Source organism: Oryctolagus cuniculus, chromosome 8 (assembly GCF_051225735.1).
Source record: "Oryctolagus cuniculus isolate XC-2025 breed Fujian yellow rabbit chromosome 8, ASM5122573v1, whole genome shotgun sequence".
Taxonomy (NCBI): Eukaryota; Metazoa; Chordata; class Mammalia; order Lagomorpha; family Leporidae; genus Oryctolagus; species Oryctolagus cuniculus.
Window position 1 is genome coordinate 73,716,808 of NC_142874.1, and position 21,344 is coordinate 73,738,151.

General features: G+C 40.9%; 1 protein-coding gene across 4 annotated transcripts in view; it reads left to right on the plus strand.

Annotated features, from left to right (window-relative positions):
• TNIP3 (TNFAIP3 interacting protein 3) overlaps positions 1 to 21,344 on the plus strand; it is a 115,327-nt gene that overhangs the window by 91,744 nt on the left and 2,239 nt on the right. For all 4 annotated transcript variants that reach the window (XM_051819818.3, XM_089302573.1, XM_070047668.2 and 1 more), the window contains 3 exons: positions 9,909 to 9,959; positions 10,828 to 10,926; positions 14,147 to 14,207. In XM_051819818.3, coding sequence (XP_051675778.2) covers positions 9,909 to 9,959; positions 10,828 to 10,926; positions 14,147 to 14,207 — 211 coding nt within the window. The remainder of the gene's footprint in view (positions 1 to 9,908; positions 9,960 to 10,827; positions 10,927 to 14,146; positions 14,208 to 21,344) is intronic.

Here is a 21,344-nt window from a genome sequence, read left to right on the forward strand (position 1 = left end):
AGGTTGAGGCACAGAGGCCAACAAACAGATGGAGAGACAGAGTTCTTCCATCTGCTGGTTTACACCCCAAATGCCCAATGTAGCCAAGATGGGTCAGGCTGAAGCCAAAGGCCTTTAACGCGATCAGAGTCCTATGAGGCTGGTAGAGACTCAAGTTCTAGAAACATTATCAGTTGTTTCCCAGGGTGCACCCTAGCAGGAAGCTGGAATGGAGGCGTATTGGCCAGGACTTGAACCAGGCATTCTAATACAGGATGCAGGCATCCCATATGACATCTTACCTATTGTGCCAAATGCCTTCCCCTCCTGCCATACTTTGATTTTAGTCATTCTACTATATTAGGTTCATATTGGTGATAAATAGGTGTCCAACACTGGCAATGTTCTTGCCATTACAGAACGTAAATATATCCATCTTACCTAGTTAAAATGTTGGAATATGACCCACAAGTATTTTTCATTCATGCATCATCTAACTTTTTATTGATATGAAAAAATAAATGTACTAAGTACAGTATGGTATAATTGTGTTTATAAACTGAGAGACAATCTTAAGGATACCTATGTGATACTTTGAAATTATTTTTCTTTAAAATAATGATAGCCAAAATCATTTATTTTTTTCATTAAGTCCCATTAACTCTGGTAAAGATGGGTAGAATTCATAAACAGATGCAGATGGGTCAATTTATTATTATATTTACATTATTATAATTATATAATAGTATTTATATTATTTATTAATTATATATAAATAGCATATTACATGCCATAGTATAATAAAAAGAACTGACATTATGTTAGTTGAATAAGATAGTCCATTGGAATGAACTTTAAAAAACATTTTTTTGGGTCAATCATACTAGCACTGGTTACTTACATGCCACAATGTCTTTGTTCTATCACTGAGGATATTTTAAGCCAATGACAATGGTAAAATAGGCAACCATGTTTAAGTGAAATATACTTAAGGAACTTTGAAATAGGAGGAATTGAGGGGATAAGACCAGGTATTCCTATCTGCCCTAATCCCCAGTTGGTAGTAGCTTTGAGAAAGTTACTAATGGTTTCAATTCTTCCCTTTCTTCATCTACAAAATGACAAATTTGGGCCAGATGATCTCAAAAGTGTTTCTTAAAACTGAAAACTTTATCTCTGAAAGTAAGACCTAGTCTCTCCCAGTATACTCACCTGTCTGTATATGTAATGATATCTAACTCCTGATTTCACAAAATGGTTCTTTGAGTTAAGTGAAAGATATAACCTTTATAAAAACCATCTCATGTTATGGTGCCAGGTACTTCAGAAACAATTTTAGTCTATTAGAAGGGGTTACATCTAGGCTGGCGCCGTGGCTCAACAAGCTAATCCTCCACCTTGCGGCACCGGCACACCGGGTTCTAGTCCCGGTGGGGGCACCAGATTCTGTCCCGGTTGCCCCTCTTCCAGGCCAGCTCTCTGCTATGGCCCGGGAGTGCAGTGGAGGATGGCCCAAGTGCTTGGGCCCTGCTGTCGCTCCCCCTCTTCATGGAGGAGCAACACAAGACCCTGCGCTGTTCTTTCGTCTGCTCGGCCCTCCCCGGGTTTGCTGCTGGTTCTTCCCGGGTTGGCTACTATCCCTTCCACCTCCGTGGAAGGGCAGTTCCCCCTGGCCGCATTCCCCACTTCTGCAGGGGAGCGGCACACCGCCGGCCGGCTTTCTCGGGGGCTGCACGGGTTCCCTTAGATGTTCCCCATAGATGTTCCTCGTGCATGCCGTCTCTCTCCTCCTTTATAGTCCTCCTCCGCCAATCCCAACTCGGCTGAGTACGCTGCTCTCCAATCAGGAGCAAGTCCTACAGTTAATTGGTTGAACTGGAGGCAGCTGTGCGGAAGCTGTTTACTTCTCTCCCAGCGCCATATTGTGGGAGAGCAGATGCATAGAATAAGTCTTAATTCCAGTAACAGTCTAGTCCGGTTTGCTCCCCACAGATCCCCCTTTCTTTTTATTTTTGGCGTTGATACGCGCCTGTCTTCGGTGTCCCGCGGCACACACTCTGCTCTACTTGCTAGAGCTGCCACAGGCTCTTACAAGTCCTATCAATCAGGAAAACCGAATCCGGGTCCTCTCTTCGCCATTGTGAGGAGGTTTTTAGGCGCTGATGCGTGCCTGTGTTCGGTGCCCTGCAGCGCATGCTCTGCTCTGCTAGAACTGCCTGCAGGTGTTTACAAAACCTATCAGGCAAACCGAATCCAAGCCTTCTCATTGCCGTATTGTGGGGGAGACTTATTAGTGTTGGTTTGTGCCTATCTTCGGTGACCTGCAGCTCATACTCTGGTCGAGCTTTGCTGGCGCTTACCGCCTTAAATCAGGCAGACCGAATCCAAGCCTCCTAATTGTTGCATTGTGGGGAAGCTTTACTGATGTTAATTCGTGCCTGTCTTCGGTGACCTGCGGCTAGCCGCCCAGGTACTCATCGCCTCACTAATCGGGCAGACCGAATCCAAGCCTTCTAATTGGCATGTTGAGGGGAGGCCTTATTTTTCTCTATTTCTCTATCTCCGGGCATTTCTATTTCTCCCATTTTACTTCTATCTTCCAGCATTCCTATTTTTCTTTTACTTCACTTCCAAACTTCTGTTTCTCTTATCCCCGCAGCTTCCCGGCACCTCGCCCCGCCAGCGGGTTCCCGGCTCTGCGCCGCTTCAGCCCGCGCGCCTCTCTCATCTGCGCAGCTTCCCGGCTTTGCGCGGCTCCGCGGTCTCCACGCTTAACCCTTTCGCGTCTGAACCACGGCCTACGCCAGCGTTCCCTATCTATTCACGCCCCGTGCTCTCTCTGCACGCGGCGGCTTCCGCGAGTAACACAGCGTAGCTTGCGTCTCCGCCACTAGGATTCAATCTAAGTTCCCCGGGCTAGCCTGGCGAATTCAACCCAGCGTACGTCTCCGCCCCACGATCTGGCTTCCCGTCCTTTGCTCCCCGGGCTAATCAGACGGATCCCAATCTGGCTTACGTCTCAGCTTCTGGTTTCAACTTTTCGCCCCCCATTCCCGGGCTAACTTGAGAACCCCAAAGTGACTTTCGTTTCCGCCTCGGCCTGCCCCCCGCGGCTTCAATTTCCCTAACATTTTTCTCTACCCGGTATGTTTCCCCAAGCTTTCCTCCAACGATATTCCTCCCTCATTTCTCCTGGCCTCTCCCCACAGTCCGCGTCCGAGTCTGTTTGTTCTAGCTTTCACTTTCGCTTTCGACCTTAGAGATTTCTCCCAGCTTCCCCCCGTAGTCCGTATCCGAGTCTATGCCTAGGCTTTCAACAGCTTCTTCCGGCACCCTTTTCGTCCGGCTTTTCCCTAGGCTGTTTGCTAGTCTCTCTCTCCGGTATTTTCCCTAGGCTGTTTGCTAGTCTCTCTCTCCGATATTTTCCCAATTCTTCCCGTTTCTTCCCTCCTAAGTTTGCTATCCGAGTCACGGCACCATTATGTCGCTCCCCCTCTTCATGGAGGAACGACACTAAACCCTGCCTAGGCTTCATATCCGAGTCACGGCACCATTATGTCGCTCCCCCTCTTCATGGAGGAACGACACTAAACCCTGCCTAGGCTTCATATCCGAGTCACGGCACCATTATGTCGCTCCCCCTCTTCATGGAGGAGCAACACAAGACCCTGCGCTGTTCTTTCGTCTGCTCGGCCCTCCCCGGGTTTGCTGCTGGTTCTTCCCGGGTTGGCTACTATCCCTTCCACCTCCGTGGAAGGGCAGTTCCCCCTGGCCGCATTCCCCACTTCCGCAGGGGAGCGGCACACCGCCGGCCGGCTTTCTCGGGGGCTGCACGGGTTCCCTTAGATGTTCCCCATAGATGTTCCTCGTGCATGCCGTCTCTCTCCTCCTTTATAGTCCTCCTCCGCCAATCCCAACTCGGCTGAGTACGCTGCTCTCCAATCAGGAGCAAGTCCTACAGTTAATTGGTTGAACTGGAGGCAGCTGTGCGGAAGCTGTTTACTTCTCTCCCAGCGCCATATTGTGGGAGAGCAGATGCATAGAATAAGTCTTAATTCCAGTAACAGTCTAGTCCGGTTTGCTCCCCACACTTGCACCCCAAGGGAGACCAAGAGAAGCACCTGGCTCCTGCCTTCGGATCAGCACGGTGCACAGGCCGCAGCACGCCAGCTGCAGCAGCCATTGGAGGGTGAACCAACAGCAAAGGAAGACATTTCTGTCTCTCTCTCACTGTCCACTCTGCCTGTCAAAAAAAAAAAAAAAAAAAAAAAAAAAAAAAAAGAAGGGGTTACATCTAGCAGTTTAATTTAGTTGTACACTTGGAATGCTACTTTCTTTCCTTGCAATCTGACTTTGATGTTTGTTTGTTTGTTTGTTTTTTTTCCTCAAGGCATTCTGCTTTGTGCTGTGAGGGAATAAAGGACTCAGAATATAGTGAAAAAGACATAGACAGTCTGTCATTATCAGCTGCAAATTCTGTGTTTGTGAATTTGCCTACTCGCTTAAGTGTATTTGTCACCACAAATCAATACCTGTGGCATTTTTGAGACATCTTGTAGCACACTAAGCATCAGAATATCAGTCACTTGTCATGCATATTCCTAGCTGAGGCAGAACAAGGTGAGGTGAAGCTCTGTAAACAAGCGTGCTTCTATTGGTCTAGTTAGCACCATGTTTTTCACATTTGTGTGCTTTATGTTGATGACTTCACTGTTTAAAATTGCTTTCAAGCATGGTGCAAAAGTCCTTTTTGTGTTTCTAAGTACAAGAGGCTGTGCAGTGCCTTTACAGAGAAATATGTGTGTTAGCTAAGTTCCGTGCAGGTGTAAGGGTTAACAAATCCACAATATGTATTAAATGAGACTAAGGTATCTTTAAACACAAACTCATAAAACAAGGTTATGCATTGATCAGTCAGCAAAATTTTGTGACCAAAGTCTTGCAGGAACTTAACCTTGTATTTCTTCTAGGACCAATGGTTCAGTATTCACTGATTCAGTGTTTCAGGTGACTTTACAGAACATGACTACTGCAAATAGGGAGAAGTGACTGTACATAGTATATGTTGAATTGAAAAGTCATATAGTAAATGTGCAACACTAAATGTGAGGACTAAGGAGGAGCAAATAATTCTAATGGGTGGGACTTGAAAAGGTATTACTTGGGAGGGGACTTTTTTTTTTTTTTATTTTTTATTTTTTTTAAACTTTTATTTAATGAATATAAATTTCCAAAGTACAGCTTATGGATTACAATGTCTTGCCCCCCATAACGTCCCTCCCACCCGCAACCCTCCCCTTTCCCACTCCCTTTCCCCTTCCATTCACATCAAGATTCACTTTCGATTCTCTTTATATACAGAAGATCAGTTTAGCATACATTAAGCAAAGATTTCAACAGTTTGCTCCCACACAGAAACATAAAGTGAAAAATACTATTTGAGTACTAGTTATAGCATTAAATCTCAATGTACAGCCCACTAAGGACAAAGATCCTACATGAGGAGTAAGTACACAGTGACTCCTGTTGTTGACTTAACAAATTGACACTCTTGTTTATGGCATCAGTAATCACCCTAGGCTCTTGTCATGAGTTTCCAAGGCTATGGAAGCCCCCTGAGTTCACCGACTCTGATAATATTTAGACAAGGCCATGGTCAAAGTGGAAGTTCTCTCCTCCCTTCAGAGAAAGGTACCTCCTTCTTTGATGACCCGTTCTTTCCACTGGGATCTCACTCGTGGAGATCTTTCATTTTTTTTTTCCCCAGAGTGTCTTGGCTTTCCATGCCTGAAATACTCCCCTGGGCCTTTCAGCTGGATCCGCATGCCTTAAGGGCTGATTCTGAGGCCAGAGTGCTGTTTAGGACATCTGCCATTCTATGGGTCTGCTGTGTATCTCACTTCCCATGTTGGATCATTCTCTCCCTTTTTGATTCTATCAGCTATTATTTGCAGACACTATTCTTGTTTATGTGATCCCTTTGGTTCCTAGTCCTATCATTATGATCAATTGTGCACAGAAATTGATCACTGGGACTAGTGAGATGGCATTGGTACATGCCACCTTGATGGGATTGAATTGGAATCCCCTGGTATGTTTCTAACTCTACCGTTTGAGGTAAGTCAGCTTGAGCATGTCCCGAATTGCACATCTCTTCTAATGAAGAACTGGATTAAGGATTCCTCTGGGTTGCCTTTAGAAATCTCTCTTTTTTTTAAATAATAGGTAAAATCCAACAATTTTATGTAGTACAAGCAAGTGGTATTTATCCCACGTAAGCAAGGCTGTCAGCATTTTAAAAAATCAATAAATTGGACATACTACACAAACTGCAAAAATGTTAAATGGTTACATCAACTTTTGTAAAAGATATTTGGCATAAAAAAACTGAGCAAACAAGAAACAGAAGAGAAATTCCTCATCTAGATAAAGAATATCTACCAAAACCAACTTTAATAGTGAAATTGGACAGTTTTCCCTTAAGTTGGGGAAAGGGGGAAGTGTCTTTTTCTCACCACTACTTTTCAATATTATGGTGGAATTACTAGACAGTGCAGTAACACAAAGAAAGGATACAAAATGCATACATATTGGGAAGGAAGACATAAAACTGCTAGCAAATGTCATTATTGCATGTATAGAAAATTCAAAAGTACATCATAAGTACCCCTGGAACAATGTTAGTGTAGCAAAGTGGCGAATTACATGTACAATTTAATTGTTGTTCCATGTATGGGTAAGAGCTAGGATTTGAAATTTAAAAACAAAATTAAGCATCATTTAAAATTGCATCAGGTTAAAAAGCAAATCCCAATCGGTGTCTTTTAACTGGACAGTTCAGGCCATTAACGTTCAATGTGACTAATGAAAAGTGGTAACTTTGCCCTGCCATTTGCCAAAGATAAGTTCTAATATATGCTTTGAATTCCCTGTGATCTTTTGCTGTGAGGTTTCCTTCCTTTATCTTCTTTCATACTGATGACCGTGTTTCTGTGTTTCTGTGTGTAACACATCTTTAAGCATCTGTTGCAGGGCTGGACGAGTGGCGACAAATTCTTTCAATTTCTGTTTGTTATGAAACGTCTTTATTTCACCTTCATTCACAAATGATAGCTTTGCAGGATATAATATTCTGGGCTGGCAGTTTTTCTCTCTTAGTACCTGGGCTATATCTCGCCATTCCCTTCTAGCTTGTAGAGTTTCTGATGAGAAGTCAGCAGTGAGTCTGATTGGCGATCCTCTGAAAGTAATCTGACGTTTCTCTCTTGCACATTTTAGGATCTTTTCTTTATGTTTCACTGTGGAGAGTTTAATTACAACGTGTCGTGGTGAGGATCTCTTTTGGTCGTGTTTATTAGGGGTTCTGTGAGCTTCCTGTACTAGGATTTCTCTGTCCTTCTCCAAACCTGGGAAATTTTCTGCTAATATCTCACTAAAAAGGCCTTCTAATCCTTTCTCCCTCTCCATGCCTTCAGGAACTCCTAGAACCCGAATGTTGGTTTTTTTAATAGTATCCTGAAGATTCCTGACAATATGTTTTAGATTTCTAATTTCCTCTTCTTTTCTTTGATCTGACTGTATCCTTTCCTGTTCTCTCTCTTCTAAGTCCGATATTCTCTCTTCTGCTTCACCCATTCTGTTTGTAAGGCTCTCTATTGTGTTTTTCATTTGATCTATTGAATTCTTCACTTCAGTCACTATCACAGTTTCCTGTTGTACTAATTGTTTCGTTTCATTTTGATTCCTCCTTAATATTTCATTTTCACGAGAGAGATTTTCTATCTTGTCCATTAAGGCTTTATGTAGTTCAAGAATTTGTTTTTGAGAACTTCTTAATGTTCTTATCAATTTTTCGAGATCTGCTTCTTGCATTTCTTCTATGTCATCATCTTCATAATCTTGAATTGGGGTGTCTTTTTCATTTGAGGGCGTCATGGTGACTTCCTTGTTTTTATTACCTCGGTTTTTGCATTTGTTATTTGGCATATTGGAGATATTTGGTTTCTTCACTGTGGTGCTTTTTCTTGTTATACTATGACTCTAGATTAAGTGGACTATCTGTTTTTGATGGAGCCTTAGGGCTTGAGATGGGTGTGGCCTGAGAGCTCTGTTTGGTGTCCCAAAGGTGACACTCCCAGGTTAGGAGTGGTAAATCTCTCTTTCTCTCTCTTTCTTTTTTTGATTCAAAAGGGAAGTAATTCCGCACAGCTGAACGAAGTTGGAGGTAGTTAGCAGGCAAATGATATACCCACAGGAGCCAGAGATCGGAAGCTCTTTCCCAAGGACCACACAGGGAATCTGTTTGGCCCTCAGAGTGGGTTCAAATTCTCCTTCAGTCTCCCACTGGGTTGCCAAAGTTACGGAATTGTAGCGTCTCTGGAGAGTACTCAGGTGAATTCCGTGAGTTCTCTCCCCCACCGTCTCTTTTTTCACAGTCTCAGTTCAGTAGCACCACAAATTTACTAGGTCCTAATCTCCTGTTAATTCGCCCCGCCCAGAGTCAGGGTTTTCTGCTAGGCTCAGGGCCGGTGCAGACCTGAGGTCGCTCTGCTTATGACGTATGTCCAAGATGGCGCCTGCTCTTTGTCTTGCTCGCCCTTGAGAGGTGAGCAGAGAGAGAGAAACCCGTGTCCGTACCAGTCACCTTTTTTTTTCTCTCTCTCTCTCTCTCTTCCAGTTAGCCTGGTGAACTTTTCCCCCCCGGGGGTCGTTCCCTCTAGTCTCCTCTCTCTGCTTGCCTGCCGGTGTCTCGGGCTATTGAGGTTCGGCTCACCTTGTGTTCCAGCGCTGGTGTGTTGAGTCTGCCGCTGGTGTCCCGAACTGTGGGCTCCCACGCTCTCCACACAGGTCCGCTGTGAATCACGCGTTCTGGAAGAGTTTCTTCTGCTGTTTCCTCGGGAGGGGACTTTTGAACTATGCTGTACAAGGATATGGAACATGGAGTTCAGGGAAGATGGTGGCATGACTAAAAAGTCAAAGGAAAACCAGCTTCCTGTACATGTGCCATATGTGGAAGGAACCTGGAGTAGGTGGCCATGCTAGATGAAATTGGGCCTTGAACAGTGAGAAGCCACAAAAGATAGCAGTGTGACCTTGAGCAAGTTATTCAGAATCTTGTATCTCTGTATCCTTGTCAATCAAATGGAGATAATTATGTTAATTATCACATGACCATTGAGAGGATCCAATGAGTCATTGCATGTAAAACACACACATAAGTTTATGGCATATATTTAGTGTATATATAACTCATTTTTTTTCATTTTGAAATATAGAAAGAAGAAAGACAGAGACAGAAATATAGAGATATTCCATCTGCTGGTTTATACCCCAAAACTTACCAACATTCAGAGCTGGGTCAGACTAAAGTCAAGAGCCAGGAACTCCACCCAGGTCACCCATGTGGGTGGCAGGGACTCAAGTACTTAAGCCGTCACCTGCTCCCTCCTAGAATGTCCATTAACAGGAAGCTGGATGGGAAGCAGAGTTGAGACTCAAATCTAGGCATTCAGATGTAGGGTGTGGGCATCCCAAGTGGCAACTTAAGAGCTATACCAAATGCCTTTCCATGTGTACAATTTCTAAAACTTACTTTGGAGAACTTAAATGTCATCCAGTAAGCAGTGGAAGCTGTTTCTGTGTCTATATCTAAATAGATCAATACAAAACTGAGAATTATAATATCATCAACAAAACGAAATAACGATTTAAAGCAATCTAACTTTAAAATTTCATCTGGGAATTTTGAGAAAGAATCCATGTATGGATGGAAAAGCCAAAACATGGCTATTTTCATTGCCATTGTGTGTGCTATTGATGCTACATTCCGTGGGCCTCTGAGCAGATCATGGACAACTGGGTCAAAAGTAGCTTTGGAGCTAATTATTTGAACTCTCCTTGGTAAGCAAATGCTTTTTTGTTGTCCATAGATCAAAGCTTGTCAGATGGAGAAAGAAAAACTGGAAAAGCAACTAAAACAGGTATGTTGATCCTTACCTGAGCCCTCTTGTAATGGCTCAAATGGCAATTTTAAGTTTCACCCACACATTATTTCCACAAAGAGCATTTCTCATGGTCTGAATTAAAGGCATATTCAAACTCTGCTATGGATGGCCTAAAGCAACTCATGCTTCTCATTATTGACTAAAACATCAATAGATAGATAGTTCTTAGGAACCACTACAGCCTTTCAACCCCCACACTCATGAAAAACACATGCTTCACAGAGCATGTTACCAATAGCTCAAGCCTTAGTGTGAATTCACCCAAAGGAGACTTTTTTCCATAGGCCCACAGATACCTGGGAAATGCATTTCCTTGGTAGTTCTTGCAGTTGTTCACCCAATTCACAGTGGAAAATGAAACCAAAGACATTTTTCTTTTTTCTACAAAACAGAAAATTTTCTTGAGCACTGAAGGATTCCATCCCCATTGGTTCCCTAGTCATCTTAAAGAATAGTTATTATTTCCCTTCATTGCTAATTTCCTCCCTGGACTTTGGTTATGTCTCTGGCTGCAATTTATCAGCATTCTTTTCTATGATTTTCTTTCTGTGTGGATCCTACATGAAGATAACTCAGAAGCAGAAAGCCTTTTATACATACTTTTTAAGTGTTTCTAATTTTTCCAATGGGAGAAATAATTACAGTTCATCTTTTATAAGATTTGGACCATGAGCCTCACCTGTGTCAACCATGAGTCTATATCGATACACTAACTGTTCTGAGTCAGAAATACAACAGAATAGGCTACGCCTCAAGATTTAAAGCAAACCGTGTTGTATAAATTGTCAGTGTGACTCCCCGACTCCACCCACTTTCAGTGAACTGACGGCATTGTTCTCCTCAGATGCATTTCCCTACCTGTAACTGTGGCTTGGTTTTCCACCTGCGGGATCCATGGGTACCAACAGTCCCTGGGGCTGTGCAGGATCAACAGGAGCACCCAGTAAGTAAGAGTTCTCTTTTCAACAAATACGGACTTGGTATTTTTTTGGTAGAAATTATGTGTATTTCTGGGATTTTAGCATATAACGGTTTCTATAGAACAAACCTTTATTTTATCTCAGCTTCCCACTTGCAAAGTTCGGATGATCTATACACACTCTACTTATCTTTAAGACATCTAATCCACAGGGTATATGAACAAATTGACAGAAACTTGTCAAATTGAGCTATGGTTCCTTGAATGAACATATAACATTTTATGTGGGTCATTTACAACTGGTGTATCTGAGTCTACCCAAAGGATGTTTTTACATGCAAAGAAAAGCAAAATGGACATAGGAGAAAGAGAGAGAGAGAGATGTTTTCTTCAGTTGTAAAATTATACTGAACTAGTATGGCTATCACTACATATGTGCAAAATAGTTTTTGACATTTTCCAATTGAAAGGATTTTCTTAAAGAATTCAAGAAAAAGTGACCTACTTAAGTTGTTCTCCACGGCTGTGTCTACCCAGGCAAAATGAAATGAACAGTTGAGCAATTATTTGTGAGTGGAATTGATTTGGACAGTCAACCTAAATAAGCCAGACCCGAAGCAGCCTTCCTTTGCTTCTCCATACCAGTATTCCACCCACCCTTCCCCCATAGATGCTTCTTCCTCTAGTTTGCCCGTGTAGACAGAAATTTTATACAGGGAAAAAATATGCATTTTTCTGCATTTTGTGCTTTTTCAGACCACTCTCTCCATCCATTAGTGTTTCTTTTTAATTAACAGAGTTTCTAATTGTGCCAATATATAAGATTTTTATCAGGATTTTCCTGGCAGAACCCTTACCAAAAGCATTATTCCCTTGGTTGCTTGAAACCTCTCATACTTTTTCATTTGAGTGTGACTCAAAGTCTTCTTCCCAAGGGAGAAGGATGCCAGGATTGAATGAGCACCTCTTATTTGACCCTGATATTACACAGTACCCTGCTGAGCACTTGGTTTTTTCCATGTAACTGCCAGTTGCTCATTCTGTCCTCACTCCATGCCCCATTTCCTTTTTTCTCTACCTGTTTGCTATTTTTCTGTCTGTACCAGAAATGTTTCTCGGTATTGTCAAACACAAGCGATCATCCCCTGAAATTTTTTTTCAAGGATGTCGAAGTAAACTAAGATTGTGAGAAACAAAATATGATAGAAATTTACTTCAGAAAAATATTCTTGGGAAAGGTTAACTATAAAAGCAATAAAACAATCAAGTGGATCTGGGAGCAAAAATGGCTGCATTTATCTATCTTCATGTATGAAAAGAAGAGAGCAATTGAACTTCCATCACTCATCAAACTTTCTGTGTTAATTAGAAGAGGCAACACAGTGCAGATAATATAGAATTATCATCAAGGAAAGAATTCCAAGCCACATTTAATCAGCTACATTTTCAAGTAGCATGCATAACAATAAATTTTTTTTAATTACTAGAGTTAATTTTAAGAGAATATTCTGTATTTCTTTCTTACCTCGAAGCCTAAATTAAATCATGTGCAATAGTGTTGGTAGATATATAATATATTTACCATTTTTTGGCAGCTCTCCTAGAACATAAAACTGAGGGTCACATCACTTATCCTATGTGTGATTTGAGACAACTAAAAATAAACGAGAACATAAAAAACAGAGGTGATCTCATTTCCTCCTCTAGTTTTTTCATGGGCCGAAAGGAGCCAAGAACCTAGATGTCTCATTGGGTTGATGTGGGGTCAGATTTTACTGAATGTGCCACTTCTCAGTGTTTTGTCAGGTAATCGAAGTTGGGGGCCTGCTTTTCATGGCCAACCAGCCTGTGAATACTCCCTCCTGGCTCACTGCTAGAGACATTTTCCTACAGTTATTTTTAGGAAATAATTAGATAATAAAACAAAATGTCTATATCCTCTGTATCTTGTGGGGAAGTCAGAGGCAGAGGAAAGAATTTGGAGCAAGAACGAAGACCTACTCTGTGGGCAGACAAAACTGAGTCTGCTTGGTTCCAAGGGGCTAAGTACAAGGGTGGCAGCCTTGGAGCTACCTTGATCATTTAGGCCTATAGCCTATTATTACTCAATGCAATTTGCTTGAGTGTTCCCTGGCATTCAATATATAGCTGTTCTTAATTAGGTGTAAGCCTAGGAGAAAATCTAAAGAGAAAAATCTGGTCTCTAACTTAGACTTTATCTTTGAGTATCTTAGAAAATAGATTATTCTTGGGAACAGTAGAAAGGGAAAGATTTGCCCTACTTTACCATCCTGACCCTCTACCAGCCATGTCCTCATTTAAGAGCTTACATTTCTTCCTTGAACCACTAGAAAACATCAAATGTGTTTTTCCCACCCTGGCCATCTCAAGGCCTACAGTGTGATGGTTTTAAAAAGAGTATTTATCAGGGCCGACACTGTGGCATAGCCAGTAAAACCACCACCTGCAGCACAGTCTTCCCATTTGAGCACCTGTTTGAGTCCTGGATGCTCTGCTTCCAATCCAGCTCCCTGATAATGCAGCTGGGATGGCAGTGGAAGATGGCCCAAGTGCTTGGGCCCCTTTGCCCACATGGGAGTCCCGTATGATGCTCCTGGGCCTGGCTTTGGCTGCTCCAGGTCTGGCCATTGCATCCATTTAGGGAGTGAACTCGCGGATGGAAAACCTCTCTCTCGCTTTCTCTCTGTCTCTCTCTAAAACCCTGCCTTTCAAATAAATAAAATCTTAAAAAAAAAATACTTACTGATAGTAAGTTGATTTGCTTTATTTATGGACTATAGTGAGTTTTTAAAAAGTGTTTATATTTGGGTACATTCCCAAAGCACATCTGTGAAAGAAAGAAAGAGAGAGAGAGAGAAGGAAGGAGGGAGGAAGGGAAGAAGGAAAGAAGGAAGGAAGGGAGGAAGGGAGGATGGGAGGAAGGGAGGAAGGGAGGATGGAAGAAAGGAGGAGAAAGAAAGAAGAAAACAGCCGTCAACCCTAAAGTAGTAAAAATTTTGACCAAACCCAAATCAAGAATGGTTTTAGGAGCAAGTAGGGAGGGATGGTGGCTGTAGTGATGGAAGAGAGTGGGATGAGTGAGGTTGGCAACAGGATTGAATAGAAAATTACTTTTGTGTTGCCCATTTAATAAAAGCCACATAGTATAATTATATTTTTAATGTCCCACTATGTTTTGTTTGAAGTCCATATTGCTATAATAATGTTTTATTGTTCCACACAGCCAGACTATCAGTGGCATGCTTTTGAGCAGCTTCCGCCAGATGTACAGCACAAGGCAAATGGTAAGACCACAGCCGTATTGAGCATTCTTTCATGTTTACATTTTAATGGGATCTTTTGGGGATGTTTACTCAACATACATTCACTCGTACTGGGAAAGGGCCTTATAAAGTTGTGTTGCATACACAATTCTAATTTAATGCACCTGGGGTTAAATTGAACTCCTTAAGACAAAGAAAACGTTCAGATGCAGAAATGCATGAATCTCAATTCTGGCTTCTGTTCCTATTCCACTCTGAGGGTCAGAATTCCATCTGGGGTTAGAAATAAAAACTTTAAGTAGAGCTGCATTGTAACAATAGCAAACTCTGTGAGTCTACTACAAAGGACAGATGCGCACCCACTATCCCAGGTTGAGTTTGCTAGACAGATGTTTTAAATGTCACTGGCAGACAGAGGAAACCAAAGGCTCAAAACTGTGTTCCCTTATGACTAAATGTCAGACTCCAATGCAATGCTCTCATTTTAGGCTAGGGTTGCCCACAACTCCCACCTCCAAATATGCTGGGAAAAACAATAAGATACCTATAAAGTACTCACTGTTAAGATACTGTTCTAGATTTTTTTTCTTTTCTTCTTCTTTCCAGAATATTCTGTGCTTCTACTGCTTGTTTCTATGATCTCATGAGGCCACCTAGGAGAAGCCCATATAAAATGCGCTATAACTCAGAATCCCACTTCTGTTCTCTTCATGTATAATCAAAATCAGAATTGCCTGCTGCATGTTTAAAGTCTCACATGACACACACCTGTGAACTTAACTTGTTAATTTATATCGATGTGAATCTATCTAGACAAGCTCAAATTTCAGGCTATGCTTGAAACTTGATCTCATTCAGTTCAGGACTACAAACACAGAATTCTGGTTTTTAACACAAGTGGTCCTATGGTGGTATACGAGTAGAGATGCAGGGATATCACATGTAGTTTTGTAGGTTGTGACTTCATAGATCTGAGAGGATCCTCGGGTGAACAGAGTCTCCTGGAGTTGTACAGTACATACCCTGATTAGCTTTCCACATCAGCAAAATCCATAGCTTAGAGTAGCATCATAAAGAAGAAATATAAAAGTGGTATTTCTGTGATAAAATGTCCACGTATTTATCAGAAACCATAGGACTTTTTTTTTCTTTGTTTTAAATATAATCATTGGTTTTAATGAAGTTCTTGGGTTCCAGCTATAATGGAGTTTATTAGAAAGACACACTATTAACCAGAGGGATTGTGGAATAATGTCTGTTTTAGAAATCCATTGCTGTATAATAGCTTAATTGCCACACAATAATTTTCCATTTTATATTGGTCTGGAATCACTACTAAAGATATTTTCTCCTTGAATTTGAGTTTATTTGCTAGAAAATTCAGTTACTCAGTACAAAATTCAGTAACATCATACAGTCATTTATACATCACTATTGGATTTCTCTGGACCAACGTGATAGAAATTAAAAATTATAGAACATATTCCTAGAAAGGAAGTATGATGTCTTTCAGAAACCACATAAAATACACAGAAATAAAGTGTGTAGTCAGTGCATGAGACCTATTCAGTTTTTCTCTTTAGGAAAAATATAATGAGCTTTATAATATATAACCATACTGTGTAATAGAATCAACAGGTATAAAATTACAATGAAAACAAACTTCTATTGTGTACCAATATTTGATAAAAATATTATTTACTTTATTCTCCATAACAATTCTATGGAAGAAATTTTATTATATATAATTTTACACATGAAGAAACTGAGACTTGAAGACTCTAAGTAACATGCATTAATATCATATTAAAATTTAGCACTGCAATGAGTTTCTTTGATGCATGAGAAGACTTCACAAGTTCCATGAAAATGCATATTATGAAGAAATAATGCATGGATTTCAACATTTTTTGCAATAAAATAAACTTATTTTCTAATTCCATTTTTCATGTACTTTCTGAAGTATCTTCCCATAGAATTCTAAAACATGTGCTTTGAATTATGAGAAACCTGAATCGCAACTCTTGTAGGCATCTGAGGAGTGAAGCAGCAGATGAGTGGTCTCTCTTTCTCTCTCTCTCTCTCTTTCTCTCTCTCTCTCGCTCTCTTTTCCCTAACAAATAAGTAAATCAAAATCAAATCAAATAGAGAAAAGATAGGGCAAGCATTTGGCTTATCAGCAAAGATAGTGCTTGGGGTACCTGTTTCCCATATTGCAGTGCCTGGACTCAGGTCTCAGCTCTACTCATTCCGGCTTCCTGCTAATGCATACCCTGGGAGGCAGTAGGTAATGGCTTAGATGTGTCCCTGCCACTCACATAGGAGTTAGGTTCCTGGCTCTTGGCTTCAGTCTGGCCCAGCACTGGCTGTTGTGCACAATTGGGAAGTGAACTAGGGGATCAGTCACTCCCTTTCAAACAAAACAAATAAGTAAATACATTTAAAGATCATTTTAAAAAAATCATTTTCACAGGGGATTTTAGGGTCTGCATGTGGGTGCCAGGAGCTCATTTTGGATGAAAGGATGCTCAAACTGTGAGGAGGACTATGGCTGAAGGGGACCAGGGCAGAGCCCTCTAAAGAATAGAGACTCATTGAAGGGGCCCTGGCCAACGAACAAGGGTGGTAGGTACTGAGTACCATGTCAAACATCTTATGCCAAATAATTTCCAGCTTTGCCTATGGTTCCTTTAAGGGGGTTTTGGAGACACATGGAAAGTCAACTCTCTTTTCAAAAACTAAAGATTTTAAATGAAGATTTTTAAGGAATTTGTGACTTGGCTTTCTGTCCATATAACATTAAATAATGGTGTTTTGAATCCACTGAAGTTTGCAAATGTTAATGAGTTTCAGTGTCTGTTTAGAGACATGGTTTTACAAAGCGCATTTCATCTTCTTTCATATGTTATCAGAAAGGCATGCAAAATGACCTCGATGTCACTGGAAAAAATATGGCATAATAGAGTTAGCAAATATGTTGTTTGTGTCTTCCTTTCTGAAATGTCCAAAAAGGTAGTTTTCTGACTACATTGCATGCCAGTCATTTCTGTGCATTCCAAATGTTTCATATGGTGCAGAGTTGAACTTGTCTAATGAGCATGAGCTCAATTTTTGCATATTTGGATTGATGTGCAAGACTGTGTTCGGAGCAAATATCATTTTTTCTCTAAAATATAAAAGATCAAAACCTCACTATTATAATTGACCTTTACTAATGTTTAATAACAATTAATTAACTGAGAATTGTTTGAATTAATTTTCTGGAACTGCCGTGACAAAGGGCCACACACTGGGTAGCTTAAAAGAGCACAAACTTATTCTTCCCAGCTCTGGAATTCTGCAAGTCCAAAATCAAGGTGTTGGCAGGGTCATGCTTCATCTAGATCTCTTGGGAAGGCCCTTCGTCTGCCTCACTCAGCTTTGGTAGCTCTTGGTATTCCTCAAGTTATGGCAGTGTAGCTCCAATCTCTGCCTCTGTCTTCACTGGGCTATCTTGTCTCTGTGTTTATGTTGGTGCCAAGCTTTTCCTCTTTTCATAAGCATACCAGTCATAGTGGATTAGGTTCCACCCAACACAATTATGACCTTGTCATAGCTTGATGACCTCTGAAAAGGCCCTATAGTATGTCCAATAAAAGGCCAATATTCATAGGTTCGCGTTTAAGAGTTAAACATCTTTTGGGGGGCACAATTCAATACATAACACTAACTACATGCCAGAAACAATTGTAGGTGTTTTATATATATTTATATACATATCATTAATATTTATAGCAGTCCTAAAATATGAATACTGCTGTGGTCCCTGCTTTACAAATATGGAAACTGAGTTACAGAGAGATAATTTATCCTGTCCAGCACATAGACAAGCCCAGGCAAGTCTGATTCCAGAACCTACATTGCAACCACTAAGCAATAGGGATTATGCTATGCTATACAGTATGGAAAATATAACAATATGTTGGTTTTACATGCATTTGATTCAAATAAATTGTGATGGCCCTGTTCTGAAAGCCATTATCTGTTTCAGTGTGTGTCTCTTTATAACTGCCTTTATATCTCAGCATTACATTTTATTTGCATGTAATAAAAATGACTGATTAGTTGGAGTATTTTTTAAGTTCCTGTACAGGGATCATTGTAAATAGTAAAACCTGATTAATAGATGTAAAAAATAAAAGAAATTGAGAGACTGCATTAGCATACCTTTTAATACAGATAGAGTATTAAAAATATTTGGGGGGGGGGGTGTATGTTTGGCCTAGCAATTAAGATACTCACATCCTACATCAGAGTACCTAGATTCAAGTTTTGGCTCTATTCCCAATTCCTGCTTGCTGCTAATGCATACCCTGCAAGACTCAAGTAGTTGGGTCCCTGCCACCCACGTGGGAGTTTGAGATTTAGTTCCCATCTTCTAGCTTTAGCTTGGCACAGCTCCTGCTGTTGCAGGCATTTGAGGAGTGAAGTAAAAGATTAACAATTTTTTAACAAATTAAAGTTTTAAAAATGTTTTTGATAAAATAAACTTTTTTTAAAGATTTATTTTTATATTTGAAAGACAGAGTTAAGTAGAGACAGAGAGAGAGGTCTTCCATCCACTGGTTCACTCCCCAGATGGCTGCAACAGCTGGAGCTGTGCCGATCCAAAGCCAGGAGCCAGGAGCATCTTCCTGGTTTCCCATGTGGGTGGAGGGGCCTAAGGACTTGGGCCATGTTCCACTGCTATCCCAGGCCATAGCAGAGAACTGGATCAGAAGAGGATCAGAAGAGGAGCAGCCGGGACAAGAACCGGCACCCAGATGAGATGACAGCACTTCAGGCCAGAGCTTTAACCTGCTGTGCCAGTGCCAGCCCCATTAAAATAAACTTTTTAAAAAAATTTTTTTACCAGTGGCTAACATAGAAGATTACTCAGAATTTAAAGATGATAGTTTTATGCCTTTAAATATAGAATTATAGGAGAAATGCCTCCTCACTCATATTATAATGCTATAAAAGTCAGTTTTATCAGTAAAGTTAATGATTTCACTAAGGGAATATTAGATAAGCTATAGAACTATATTTTAATATACATTAACCCATAAGTTATAAATATTTTTAACCATGGTCTTCTAAGTACTAAATATTGTAGTATACATAATATAATATATCATATGTAATATAATGCAATATAATATATATGTATACAGAAAGAGAGAGAGAGATCAGCTAGATAGATCTTAGCTGGGAACACTGCATATAAGTCTGCAATAGTTACAGTTCCACCAGCTAAGTAAAATTATAGTAATTCTTTTAAACAGAAGATAAAAACCCACAGGAATGAAAGTGATGCATATGTGATATATTGCATCCCACCTGGTGAGGATGCTTGCTGGGTGTCCTTACTGTTGGTGCGTAAGGGTCCACATTCTGGGTGGTTAGTGAGTGCATGGACACCGGTCATCTCAGTCCTGTTCATGGCTCTGTTGCATCCGCCCCTTCCCCTCCTACTATTCACAGAGCTTCCAATTCAGCAAATCTCAATGTGGAGTCAAGACAGGACCCTGGCCACCTCATCCCTGGTTCATATCTAAGTTCACTTCTGCATCAGGGTGTTTAGCCTGCGCTCTTGTGAGCATAACAGCTCAGACTGTAACATTACAGTCAATCATCAGGTGCTCAGTTACTGAGTGGAGTTCCTCACCAGTCAGTGAGGCAAAACCACCTCTTTGCAGCACTGTAAGGACCTGGGCCTCCCTTGGGGAATTTGACTTTCCTTCCATTATGACTACAGAGCCACGTCTCAGGGCAGAAGTCTCTTCCTACCTTCGCTCTGCAGGGAACTGCTGTCTCCCTTCCAGAAACAAAAGACCTGCCTTTGGTTTTATTCAGATTTCCATTCTACCATAGATTACCTGACAGGCTACAGCCTATCTCATTGGGAATAATGATTCTTGGTGCCATACCTATTTCATAAAGCACTTCACAGATCACAAAGAAGTTCATTTTTCCGTATTTTAAGATACCTAGGGGGGCCAGTATTGTGGAGTAGAGGGAAAATCCTCCACCTACAGCACCAGCATCTCATATAGGCACCTGTTCAGGTCTCCATTGCTTCACTTCCGATCGGACTTCCTACTAATGGCCTGTGAAATCAAGGAATATGCCCAAGTGTGTGGGCTCCTGCCACCCACAAGGAAGACCCTGAAGAAGTTCCCAGCTCTAGGCTTCAGCCTGGCTCAGCCTTGGCCATTGTGATCATCTGGGAAGTGAACCAGTGGATGGAAGATCTCTCTGTCTGTCTCTGTAACACTGTTCTCCCCCCACCCCTGTAACACTGACTTTCAAATAAATAAATAAATGTTTTTAAGAAGATACTTAGCGATAGGTAGTATTAGCAGGTAATCTCTTCACTTCAGATTGGTTAGATCAGTGAATTATATTTCTGGGTTCAAACTTTTGTTCTCAGCGTTTTAAGATACCTTTTCATCAACAGCCCCAGATCACAGCAGTGTGTTTTCTTATGCATAGGAAAATAACTCACGGTCTTCCTGCCTGCTTATGTTACCAAAATGCTAGTTCAACATGTATTTGGTATACCAAATGTACAACATAAGTATAAAATAAACATTTAAAAAAATTATCATTAATGAGGTAAATAACTTCTTTCTTCGCATTTTTATGACTATTTTCCTGTGACCAAGAATAAACCTCTTGAAATTGTCTCCATAGTGATGCTCATTTGTGACATCCTATTTTCGTCCTAGTAAAATATACCACCATTTTCATACCACTCTTTAAGATACATTATGATCTTTTCTTTGGCTTGGACAGTCATGTATCCAGTACTATGTTTTTTAGAGATAGCTCATTTTGCAAGTAATCTTTCTCTGTGGAGTATATATTGAACCTAAGAGCAATATCTATGGCTTACTTTCACAAGAAAATGCTCACGCCACTGAAACGCCAGCATAAATGAGAATTAGTATAGAACTCTCCTCTCCAGGCATGATTAGAACTGTGTCACAACTGATTTCACAAAATAATAGCGCATATCAATGCTTAAAACAATAACCCTCCAATTCCCACCTCTCAGTATCTCAGTGTAAACTTGTGGGGAGCTCATAAATAAAATGTCTTTTTTTTTTTTTTTTGCAAGTCTAGAAGTTTATGTTA